This window comes from Prionailurus bengalensis, chromosome D4 (assembly GCF_016509475.1).
Source record: "Prionailurus bengalensis isolate Pbe53 chromosome D4, Fcat_Pben_1.1_paternal_pri, whole genome shotgun sequence".
In the NCBI taxonomy this organism is placed as follows: domain Eukaryota; kingdom Metazoa; phylum Chordata; class Mammalia; order Carnivora; family Felidae; genus Prionailurus; species Prionailurus bengalensis.
The window spans coordinates 85,311,474-85,323,509 of NC_057359.1; the positions used below are offsets into that span (position 1 = coordinate 85,311,474).

General features: G+C 45.3%; 1 protein-coding gene across 2 annotated transcripts in view; it reads left to right on the forward strand.

Moving 5' to 3' along the window:
* Window positions 1-12,036, forward strand: part of MVB12B (multivesicular body subunit 12B) — a 209,552-nt gene that overhangs the window by 53,176 nt on the left and 144,340 nt on the right. For both annotated transcript variants that reach the window (XM_043566185.1, XM_043566186.1), the window contains exon 3: window positions 10,682-10,789. In XM_043566185.1, coding sequence (XP_043422120.1) covers window positions 10,682-10,789 — 108 coding nt within the window. The remainder of the gene's footprint in view (window positions 1-10,681; window positions 10,790-12,036) is intronic.

The window sequence follows — 12,036 nt, forward strand, 5'->3', positions numbered from 1 at the left end:
GCTCCAGGACCTCTGTGTCTCGCAAGCAGAGGAATGCAGTGAAACACGGTGCCTTGCCTGAGTGTAGACACCCTTTTAAAACCAGTGGAACCACATGATCCTCTTAAGAGATACTGAAAAAGCATTTGACAAAATACAGCATCCTTTCTTGAGAAAAACCCTCAAGAAAGTAGGGATAAAAGGATCATAAAGGCCATATATGAAAGACCCACCGCTAATATTATCCTCAATGGGAAAAAACTGAGAGCTCTCCCCCTAAGGTCAGGAACGTGACAAGGATGTCTCCCTCTCACCACTTATTCAACATAGTGTCGGAAGTCTTAGCCTCAGCAATCAGACGACACAAAGAAATAAAAGGCATCCAAATTGGCAAGGAGGAAGTCAAACTTTCACCCTTCGCAGACGACAGGATACTCTATGTGGAAAACCCAGACTCCACCAAAAAACTGCTAGAACTGATACATGAATTCAGCAAAGTTGCAGAATATGAAATCAATGTACAGAAATCAGTTGCATTTCTATACACCAATAATGAAGCAGCAGAAAGGGAAATCAAGGAATTGATCCCATGTACAATTGCACCAAAACCCATAAAATACCTAGGAATAAACCTAACCAAAGGGGTAAAAAATCTATACACTAAAAACTATAGAAAGCTTATGAAAGAAATTGAAGAAGACACACACAAAAAATGGAAAAACATCCCATGCTCATGGCTTGGAAGAATAAATATTGTTAAAATGTCGATATTACCCAAGGCAGTCTACATATTCAATGCAATACCTATCAAAATAACACCAGCATTCTTCACAGAGCTAGAACAAGCAATCCTAAAATAAATATGGAACCAGAAAAGACCCTGAATAGCTAAAGCAATCCTGAAAAAGAAAACCAAAACTGGAGGCATCACAATTCCAGACTTCAAGCTTTATTACAAAGCCATAATCATCAAGACAGTATGGTACTGGCACAAGAACAGACACGTAGATCAATGGAACAGAATAGAGAACCCAAAAATTGACTCACAATTATATGACCAACTAATCTTTGACAAAAGCAGGAAAGAATATCCAATGGAAAAAAGACAGTCTCTTCAGCAAATGGTGTTGGGAAAACTAGACAGCGACATGCAGACAAATGAACCTGGACCACTTTCTTACACCATACACAAAAATAAACTCAAAATAGATGACAGACCTAAACATAAGACAGGAAGCCGTCAAAATTCTAGAGGAGAAAGCAGGCAACAACCTCTTTGACCTTGGCCACAGCAACTTCTTACTTGACATGTCTCCAGAGACAAGGGAAACAAAAGCAAAAATGAACTTTTGGGACCTCACTGAGATAAAAAACCTTATGCACAGTGAAGGAAACAATCAGCAAAACTAAAAGGCAACCGACAGAATGAGAGAAGATATATGCAAATGACATATCAGATAAAGGGTTAGTATCCCAAAATCTATAAAGAACTTATCAAACTCAACACCCAAAAAACAAATAATCCAGTGAAGAAATGGGCAAAAGACATGAATAGGCACTTTTCCCAAGAAGACCTCCAGATGGCTAACAGACACATGAAAAAATGTTCAGCATCACTCAGCATCAGGGAAATACAAATCAAAACCACAATGAGATACCTTCACACCTGTCAGAATGGCTAACATTAACAACTCAGGCAACAACAGATGTTGGCGAGGATGTGGAGAAAGAGGAACCTTTTTGCACTGCTGGTGGGAATGCAAACTGGTGTGGCTACTCTGGAAAACAGTATGGAGGTTCCTTAAAAATTAAAAATAGAACTACCCTACGACCCAGCAATTGCACTACTAGGTATTTATCCAGAAGATACAGGTGTGCTGTTTCGAAGGAACACACGTACCCCAATGTTTATAGCAGCACTATCGACAATAGCCAAAATATGGAAAGAGCCCAAATGTCCATTGACAGATGATGGGATAAAGAATATGTGGTTTATATATACAATGGAATATTACTCAACGGTCAGAAAAGAATGAAATATTGCCATTTACAACAGTGTGGATGGAGCTAGAGTGTACTATGCTAAGCAAAATAAGTCATTCAGAGAAAGACAAATATCATATGACTTCACTCATATGTGAAATTTAAGATACAAGACAGATGGATGTGAGGGAAGGGAAGCAAAAATAATATAAAACAGAGAGGGAGACAAACCATAAGAGACTCTTAAATACAGAGAGCAAACTGAGGGTTGCTGGCAGAGTGTTGGGTGGGGGGGAAGACCTAAAGGGGTGAGGGGCATTAAGGAGAAGACTTGTTGGGATGAGCACTGGGTATTACATATAAGTGATGAATCACTAAATTCTATTCCTGAAATCACTATATGTTAACTAACTTGGATTTAAATTAAAACAAAAATAAATAATAAAAAAATAAAACCATTAGAGTCAATAGCTTAGACTTAAGTCTTACAAGATAAGGAAGGCGTTTCAGCATTAAAATGAAAATCACCATTTTCTTCCATACTTCCAGCACCAAAGCAAAACCCTCCAAACCTACATGCTTCCAGAAGTGTTCACAAGCGTTACCTTTTCTGCGGCATTTGGTACTGAGCTAAAGCAGTATGTTCCCAGCCTCCTTTCACTATGGTGATACTGGTGGGTCTCTGAAGTGGCCCCGAGTGGGTCTTTCTGTTTGGATGATGTTCTTCTGGTATATTCCAGGTATGCCCCCATGTGGCTTGTCAAAAGCAGGGCCCATAGGTGTCCTGGTTTTGACCTAGCAGGTTGCCTGTCCTTCCCTGGGCGGTGAAGGGTGACTGCTTCCTGAGTGTTGAGGTGGAGATGCAGGAGTGCACAGTTGGGCTGGTGACCCGGGAGGTCCCCCCATCTTGGTTTACTGAGTTGACGTTGTTAAGTTTACCTCACTTCTCTGAGCCTCATTTTCTCACGTGTCATCTGTGGAGCAAACAGTACGTATGTCATTGGGTTGTTGGGAGACTTCAATAAGAAGTGCACGTGACTTGCTTAGACCCGTGCCAGGCAGACAGGAAGTCCTCTGCAAGGGTTCCAGCCCCACTGCCTGTCCTGAAATCAGGAGGATTTCTTACATTTGAGTTCACGGTTCTGTTACAGCACCCGTGCCCCATAGGCCACTTGTGGGGAGCCAGTCACACCGCACAGTGGCTGTTCGGGCTTCCCGTGTACACATTTTTTCCGTAACTGCTGCACAGTGGTCCAGAGTGTGACCTCTGAACTTGGGCCAGAGAAGGATTCAGAGGCCTGGGCCGAGAGACAGAGGCTGAGTCCGGATCCTGGTCGGGCAGCTTCCTCTAAGGTCTTGTGGTTGGTTCTGCAGGGCTGGGACTGTCACTCACAGGGGACCCCCAGGGTAACTCCAGGCAGATTCTAGCAGCAGAGGAGGCCAGAATCCTCTGTGCACGCAGCTTTGGACATTGTCACACTCTTGGGAACCCACTGAGGAGGTGACTGGCATTGAGGTCATGTTGCACCTGGAGGAACATCCCTGATGGTGGGGGTGTCCCTAAAAGGAACCGTCCATTCCCATAGTGTCTCCCGTGATACATTTCCCAGCTCTCTGATTCTTTTAAAGTTCACTTTTCTTTCAACAAAAGGATACATAGGTAAAAAAAAAAAAAAAAAATCAAAGAGTACCGAAAGGCTCAGAAGAACATGCAACAGCCCCCAGCCTGTCTCTTCCCTTTTTACTCCCCAGAGGCACTTTCAACCCGTAGATTTCTTCACTTCCGGTACTTTATCTCCACGTTTCTAAATAGTTTGAATGAACTACTTATCTCTTAATTTACCTATCCTACACATTCAGTTCTCTTAAAATCTCCCCCAGCAGGCAGCCTCACAATTTTTGGTGACTTGGTGGTCAGTGTTTACGTATTATGACAAGGCAGACTCTGGGTACCGCTCAGTCAGGTAATGTACTATGGGTAGTTTTTCTTTCTCATGCATCCTTCTCATTTTCTCGGAATTAGTTATTGACTTGTTTCTTTCATTTTGCTTAACTGTCTAGGTGCCTATTTCTTTTATATTCTAATTTTTAAATTTTCTTTTTAATGTCTTCCCAGCTATCATTTTTATTTTATTTTGCTGTGTTGTGTTTTGTTATTTTATTTCCAGTATAGTTAACATACAGTGTTCTGGTAGTTTCAGGTGTATAATGACATTCAGCACTAACATACATCGTGACACGGCCCTCCTTAAGCCCTGTGACCTATTCCCCCATCCCCCCTACCACCCTCCCCTCTGGTAACCATCAGTTTCTTCTCTGTAGTTAAGAGTTTGTTTCTTGGTTTGCCTCTCTCTCTCTCTCTTTTTTTTCCACCTTGCTCACTTGTTTTGTTTCTTAATTTCACATATGAGTGAAATCATACGGTATTTGTCTTTCTCTGACTGTGTCCTTTTGAATTAGTATTTTTGTATTTTGGGGGTGTGATTACTGGATCATAGGGTAGTTTTCTTTTTAAGGAACCTCCATACTAAATGCCTATTGATTTTTACATACAGATTACAAATTTTTTTTTAATTTTTAAATTAATAAATTATGTTTTCAAACAGCTTTATGCCTGTGTTTTTATTTTTCTAAGTGCTCCAGTACATCTGTCACACACCCATCCATATTTCTTCCCAGGGTTTAAGTACAGTTCCAGAAACTGTCCTAGCCACTCTTCCTCCAGATGTCCCACCATGGCTTTCTCTCCTTTTCCTCACATCTAGGCCTGGGCACCCCTGTCGTCACCGTCCCCTGTAGGATCTGTTTCCTGGGGTTCATGGTTTCCTCTTCATTGATTTCATCCCCAGTTTTGCTGATGCATTCTCCAGTAGGTTCCTAAGAGAGGGCTGCTGGAAGATTAACTTCTTAAATCCTTGTATGTCTGCAAATGTCTTTATTCTGCCCTCACATTTAATTGGTTTGAGTGGAGAATTCAAGAATTCCCCAGAATCTTAAAGACATTTTTTTCCCTTATCTTATTTAGCACTCGGTGTTGCTGTCGAGAAGTCTGATGTGTTCTGATTCCCATTCCTTTTTATGTGACATGGTACGTCTCTCTGGAAGTTTGAAAGATGGTTTATTTCTCCCAGATTTGGTGGGATTCTCTCTTGTTTTGCTTTGGGGTGGGACTTTTTCATTCACTGTGCTGGAACACTCACATCCTCCTTAGTATGGACACTCACCTTCTCTTCCATTTTTTGTTTCTCTTTCTGGAGATTTCATCATTTGGATGTTGTCCTGATCCCTCAGCCTTCTTTGTTTGACTTTCCTAGAGCTTATCTCGTCTTGGTATCCTGGTTTCTGGAAGTGATCCTCAATTTTCTCTTCCAGTATTTTTTTTTTAATTTTTAATTTTAGCTATAACTTTTTTTATTTCTAGGTTCTCTATATTATTCTTAAATTGATCCTTTAAAATGGCTTTCACAATATTCCATTCTTTGGTGGTTGCAATATATTTATTAATCCCTTTGAAGATATGAATTATAGGTTTGGCTGCCTATTTCTTAATTTTAATTGTTTCCTCATACTGCCCATACTGTCTCTGCTACCCTCAAATGCCCATTGTTCTTTTTTCTTTTTTTTTTTTAAGAAAGGATTCAATTTTGTTTCTTTTTTTTTAATGTTTATTTTTGAGAGAGAGAGACGGAGAGCAATTGGGAGAAGGGCAGAGAGAGACACACAATCTGAAGCAGGCTCCAGGCTCTAAGCTGTCAGCGCAGAGCCCGACGCAGGGCTCTAACTTATGAAACCTGAGGTCATGACCTGAGGCAAAGTCAGATGCTTAACCTACTGAGCCACCCAGGTGCCCCTAAATGCCTGTTTTTCTAATTTGGACCCTGTCTTTCATATTTGGGACTTACCTTCAGCACCTGGTGATCCTTTGCTGTCAGTTTATGTTTAAGAGTGGGGCACTAGTTAGTGGGGGTGGAGTGCCTGGGTGGGGGTGGGGCCTGTGGGCTGGTGGGTGGTGCACAGGGTGATGTAGCAGGGAAGTAGCTTTTGTAGCAGGAGACCCCGAGAGTCTATGCGTGCTGGTCTATTCTCTGGCACTCTTTAGTATCTCCAGAAACGAATCCTTTGGTATCCAGTGCTTAGGGGATACACACAGCTGCTGAGACACCAGAACCAGGAAGGAGGATAAGTGTGGTGGTGGCAGGGGAGGGGGGCCCACCATTCAGTATGCACAGTTTTCAGTCTGGAGTCTACATCCTCCTTATGTTCGGGAGTCCTGAGCCTTACTGGTTCCATTTATGCAGAAAATACATCTGAAATGGGGATGGGGATCTGGGAGTGTGACTGCTTGTTCCAATAGACCTTGTTCCAATCTTCCTGTTTCAGCTCTAAACTCACACCCTCATCCCCAGTGGTATCTGGTGGCTCTGGGACGGTGTCCCGGGGTGCAAGTCATTAGACCCTCCACTCTGCTAAATCCCAGCCTTTCACTTTACACATCTCTGCACAGACGGTTGTTGACATCTCTCTTGCATCGTGCTCTTCTCCTGCTCTGTATTTTAGTGGGTTCATGCCTTCTCCACGTGGTTGTCATTTGAGAAGAACATCGGCAGAGAAGGGAAACACCCCCATGTGTTCAGTCTGTCACTGCCCACCTACTCCTCTCCACAGGCAGTTCCTATACCCAGGGAAATGCTGGAAAGACAGGGAGGGCATGAAAGGGTGAGTGTGTATAGGAGAGAAGAATGTGTATATGTGAGTGTGTTACTAAAGAGCGTGTATGAGAGAGAGAGAGTGTGTGTGTGTGTGTGTGTGTGTGTGTGCGCGCGCGTGTGTGGCACGTGTGAAGCCCTGTAATAAACACTGTGAGCAATGCACTCAGCAGCAGCAACTCCAGTGATTTGGGGAACAGGGCAGGGTACAAACAAGATAAGCGAAACAATAAGGGACCTCATTGTTGAAATGGGTATGTGGCCTCACAGAGTGGGGATTTTGAAGGGGATACACTCAGCTCAAGGGATTACATCCTGGAAACTTCATTTAAAATTTTTTGATTACCTTACTTGGGTAGCTAGCAAGGTGTGTGGCTTTTCACATTTCGACCCTGACTGAGTGGCAGGTTCGTTCATTCCTTCAACAAGCTTTGATTGAGCCCGTATGTATCAGGCACTGTGCACAGTGCAGGGGATGGATGGCAATTGCCATCTTCCTTGTGAAGCTTGTAGTCCAGGGGCAGGATAGTAGGGGGCAGGTAAACATTAAGTGCACATGTACATAATTTGTGTTTGAAGACCAAATCTAGTCCCAGAGATGGGGAAGGAATCCCAGAGGACCAGCTGAACCCCAGTGTGGCAGTTTAGGACTTTTTGAATCTTGACGTAGCACGACGTCACTTTAACGTTTATTTATTTTGGGGACAGAGAGAGACAGAGCATGAACGGGGGAGGGGCGGAGAAAGAGGGAGACACAGAATCGGAAACAGGCTCCAGGCTCCGAGCCATCAGCCCAGAGCCTGACGCGGGGCTCGAACTCACGGACCGCGAGATCATGACCTGGCTGAAGTCGGACGCTTAACCGACTGCGCCACCCAGGCGCCCCACACGACGTCACTTTAAAGGTGTGGTTCGATGTCAGACCAGCTGTCCTCATTTTCGGTTTAGACGTGTTAGTGCTGGCTCTCTGGGTGGCCCCTGCTGAGCACTGAGGCAGACGCTTTGCATGTACGGTCATCTCTAACCACGGCGTCCCCAGGAGGAGGGGGTTTGCTTAAGCCATCCAGTGTCAGGTTCAGGTCTGCCTCTTAATTTCATGGGCTGCGCTGCACCTAGATCACCTCTTCCTGCAGCCCTCAGCCCACCTCCCCATGGCCTCTCCCATACCGAGAGTCAGAGGCTGGCCACTGAGTTCTCACGGTCAGAGTTGAAACGTGAATTTCTGCAGGGGCGCCTGCGCAGCCTCCCGCCTCACACGTAACTTATCGTGTACCTCGTTAGCTCATCTAATTTGGGACACAAGCATTAAGGTTCATAAACACCTTTATGTGACTGGATTAGAAAGAAGCTTCTGGGTACATCTTATTTTTACAGGGAAGGCGAGGCTTGGGAATGCCCGGCCTTGTTACCCCAGGGCCACTTTCTCAGTGCTTCTGATGAGCTGGGACCCGGGACCTTCTTGCTCCTTGTTCTAGTCCACCCTCCGTGTGGGTCCGGGCTCTGGGCACCTCTGTGTTCTGCCCAGACACACACACACACACACACACACACACACACACACGTGCATACACACACATATGTGCTTGCACTCTCTCTGTCTCCCTCTCTCTCTCTCTCTCTCACCACCCTCCTCACCTCCCCTTGGTTGGGGTTGGAGGGCATTACACGTTTTTATTTCATTGCAAATGAGTTGTGGCCTCAGGGCAAATCCAGGCCTTTGGTTGTGCATTTTTAATGCCTTTCCAGTGCAGGTTGGAGGGCTGTACCGCCTGGGCCTCCCAGGTAAGGGGCAATCCCGCTGCGCACCTGTTCTCTTTACACGCTTGTACCGGCCTCTTTATCATAGTGAGGTGTCTTAACCACCCAGAAAAAGGAAAATTCAGGCTGTGGGGTGAGCAGAGGGGAAACCATCCTTTTCAAGTCCTGGAAACAATAGCCTTGATTTAGGGTATACCCGCCCTCCAGTGGAATTACTAAATATCCAGGAGAGCCCTTCTGAACTCCATTCCCTTTCTGGTGGGAGGTTAAAGACAGCTCTGTTTTCTGAGGTCCCAGCCTGGGATTCCACAACCTTCCAGTGTTCTGCAGACTACTTTTTTAATGTATCAAAAATAAGGCATTTATTATCGAGAAACCACGGTTTGTATAAGTTCCCTTATTTCTTTGTTCCTCTAGCATCTTTTATTTTCACATCTTCATGGTTCTGAAATTGGGATGCATCTTAAAATAGATCCGTACAGTTTGATATTTGATTTCCTTTTTTCCTAAAGGGTTATTCTTTCCATCCCTGAGTGATTCCCAAGTGACTACATCCTAGAATTGAGGAAGTACCAGAAAAGTACAGTTTGGGAAATAAAAATCTTTCAAAAGTTAATGTGCTGACTTCTCCAATCCTTTCTTGGTCCATTGCAACAAAGGTTGCTCTTTTCTCGTTAGAACCACTCCATTCTCATGGAATCCACAGGAGAAAACAAACAAAAGAGATGCTTGGTGGTGGAGAGTTAGGGCCCCTGCCTTATAGCTCATGTTTTCCAAGAAACTTTATGTAAGACCATTGTGGGGGAAAGTGCTGATGAGGCCTGATGCTGTTCCAGGTCGTCTCTTTCTGTGGGGGTGACATACTTGGAGCAAACGGTTCCTGAAATTATCCCCATACCATTCCTCCCCCACATTTCAGGTCAAACATATTTGCACATGTAGCATAAGGGTCTTTCTTTTTCTCGTGTTGCACTTGCTCATTTACGATTGTTCAGTTTGGGGGGGGTGGGGGGAAGGCATTTTTCTTTTGCCAGTTGGCCTTTGGGCCTCTCTGAGGCAGCCTCCGAGAATGTGGCTGTGGGGGGCCCTGGGGATGCCCCCCACGCCCCCGCCCTGCTCATGTGACCACCAGAGGCCGTGGGCGTGCTGTGTGGAGAGTCCACGGGATGGGGCTGAGACCAGGCAGTTTTTGTGCAAAGAATGGAGGTGCTTTCAGGGATTTGTCAGATCGAGAACTGCCCCCCGAAGTCTAAGGCCCAACAGGACGACCAGGGAGACAGCAGAGAACAGATCGTCTTGGAGCTCAGTCTGAAACAGGGTGCTGCCCCCTCAGTCTTCCTGGATGTGCCCCCTCGGGATGCTGTCCTCTGGGGCTACCGAGTGAGACAGCAGAGCAAGCCCCGGCGGTCCGTGAATAGAACAGTCTGGAAGTAAATGGGGGGGGGGGGGGGAGGGGAAATGCTGTCCTCATCCAGCCATTCCTCTCCTGCTCTCCAATCTCATCGTCAGCAGGTTGTCCCAAAGCAGGGGCTTTCACGCTAAGCCCCCCGCCCCGGCCCAGTACACAAGTCCTTTAGGACTCAGATCAAGGCTGGCTTCATGCTTGAGCGCTTCTGAGAGGAACACCTCTGTAGCTGTGGACGGGGAAATGGCTTCTTAGTGAGGCCATAAACAAGGAGCTGAATCTTTTTTATTTTTCCATCATGATACAGTTTCCGACCTTGAGTACCACTCGTGGAGCCTGCGTACGGAGGAGACAGAGAGGAGCGGGCTTCCCTGGTACCCCGCCCCCCAGCCCCCACTAGGGTCCCCTTGACGAAGCATCCTGGCTGGCCCCAGGGCCCTGGAGCAGGCGGTGCTCCTCTCAGGTGGCATTTCACACCCCACTGGACTTTTTTCTGCACCCTGTATGTCCCCCGAGTAAGTGGTAATGAGGAACTTAATGTGCTGACTTCTCCAATCCCTTCTTGGGCCATTGCAACAAAAGTTGCTCTTTTCTCATTAGAACCATTTTTGTCAGGGTGTCTTTAATCAATGGCTTCCCTGGGGACAATATTTTTAGAAGTTGTATTTTTCACATTCTCCCTTTTCCCCTTTTGGAAAATCTCTTCCCGGTGCCTAGTGAAATGAACTAATGAGATGCCATGAGAGTTCGGGCCAGTGTTAATTGGCGCAGGTATGGAGAAGATGCTCACACACGCCTCCTTTTCCAGCCTGCCTTACCTGTGCTCTTTTTCTCTGTCTCTTTGGTGTAGGTTGCACAGACAGCAGATGGTGTGGATGCTGACCTCTGGAAAGATGGCTTATTTAAATCCAAGGTTACCAGATACCTGTGTTTCACGAGATCATTTTCCAAAGAAAATGTAAGTCTAGTAGTGGTGTCCGTTTGCTGAGTGAGCACAAGGCATTTACGTGCCTGGCTGAAATTTCCTCTCTTTTTTTTTTTTTTTTTTTTTTTTGCTGTTGTTGTTGTGGTTTATTTTCATTGCCATATTAATCTGTGGTTTTAGTGAACTGGGTAGAAACCAGCAGCTAGCGCTGTGTTTCATTTATTAACGGTAGTATTAGCCACGTACCCAGGTGTACCGTGAACTCCATTAAAATGTGTTCTCAAAAGGGAACCAGGAAATTTCTCCCCCAGCCATCATTTGCCTACCTTTCCTGTAAGTCACAAATCACAGGGTAGTGTGGACGTGAGAGTTTGCTAGTGCAGCTGGATTTAAAGCCGGCCGATAAGTGGAAGCATGGCTGGAAGGACACTCCACGATCACCTCTTCTCCCAGACACGGCCTCGTTTCCCAAATGACTTTCTCCCTGAGTCTCTGTGACGTTTGACATTTCTTTGTGTCTGCAGGTAGGTGTCTACCACGTGTGTAGATGTCTTTCGGTGTGGTGTTCTTAATTCTTGGGCCCGTAAATTAGGAAATTTTAAAGCTATCCGTTAAGGCTCTTCCAATAGAGTGTTTTAATGAGTGGCTTAGAAAAAAAGGGAAGTAGCTTTCGTATCTACCCAGAGCTACTCTGAGTGGGGCCTCTTAGAGGCACTGCAAATAAACCTTTTCCATCCTCAGACAGTCTCTGCGAGTATTAGCTCCTTTCCCGAGATCAGAGAGTTTCTGTGCTTATCTAAGGTCACCTGTCTTCCCTCGCCCCAAACAGGGAGCTGTCAGACTTTGATTTTCAGGGGTGACATTGTATTTTTGGCCTAGATGTCATTGTCTCTTTCTAACGCAAAAAAAAAAAATGGGGGGGTTATGAATTTATTTTTATAAATTTTATTGTAACAGTAACAGAAGCTCGTGGTTTAAAAAGACAAACGATTTTTTTCAAACATCCTCATTCAGAAGTGGGAAAGGGGAACAGTCGGTCTTTCTCCCCATCACATACCACACGGCCTGTGGTCCCATCCCTGGGTCCTCGGGTGTCCCTCAGTGATGTCTGGAAGTAGACAGTCACGTGGTTCTGTGGCTTGCACACTCTCCCACCGGCCGTCCCTGTTGTTTATTGATAAGTCTTTGTTAGGAAAATCATTTCCTCATGTATCCAGGAGTGGGGCAGAAATCATTGCTTTAATTTTCTCCCCCTAATTACGAGAGTAACATATGCTTGT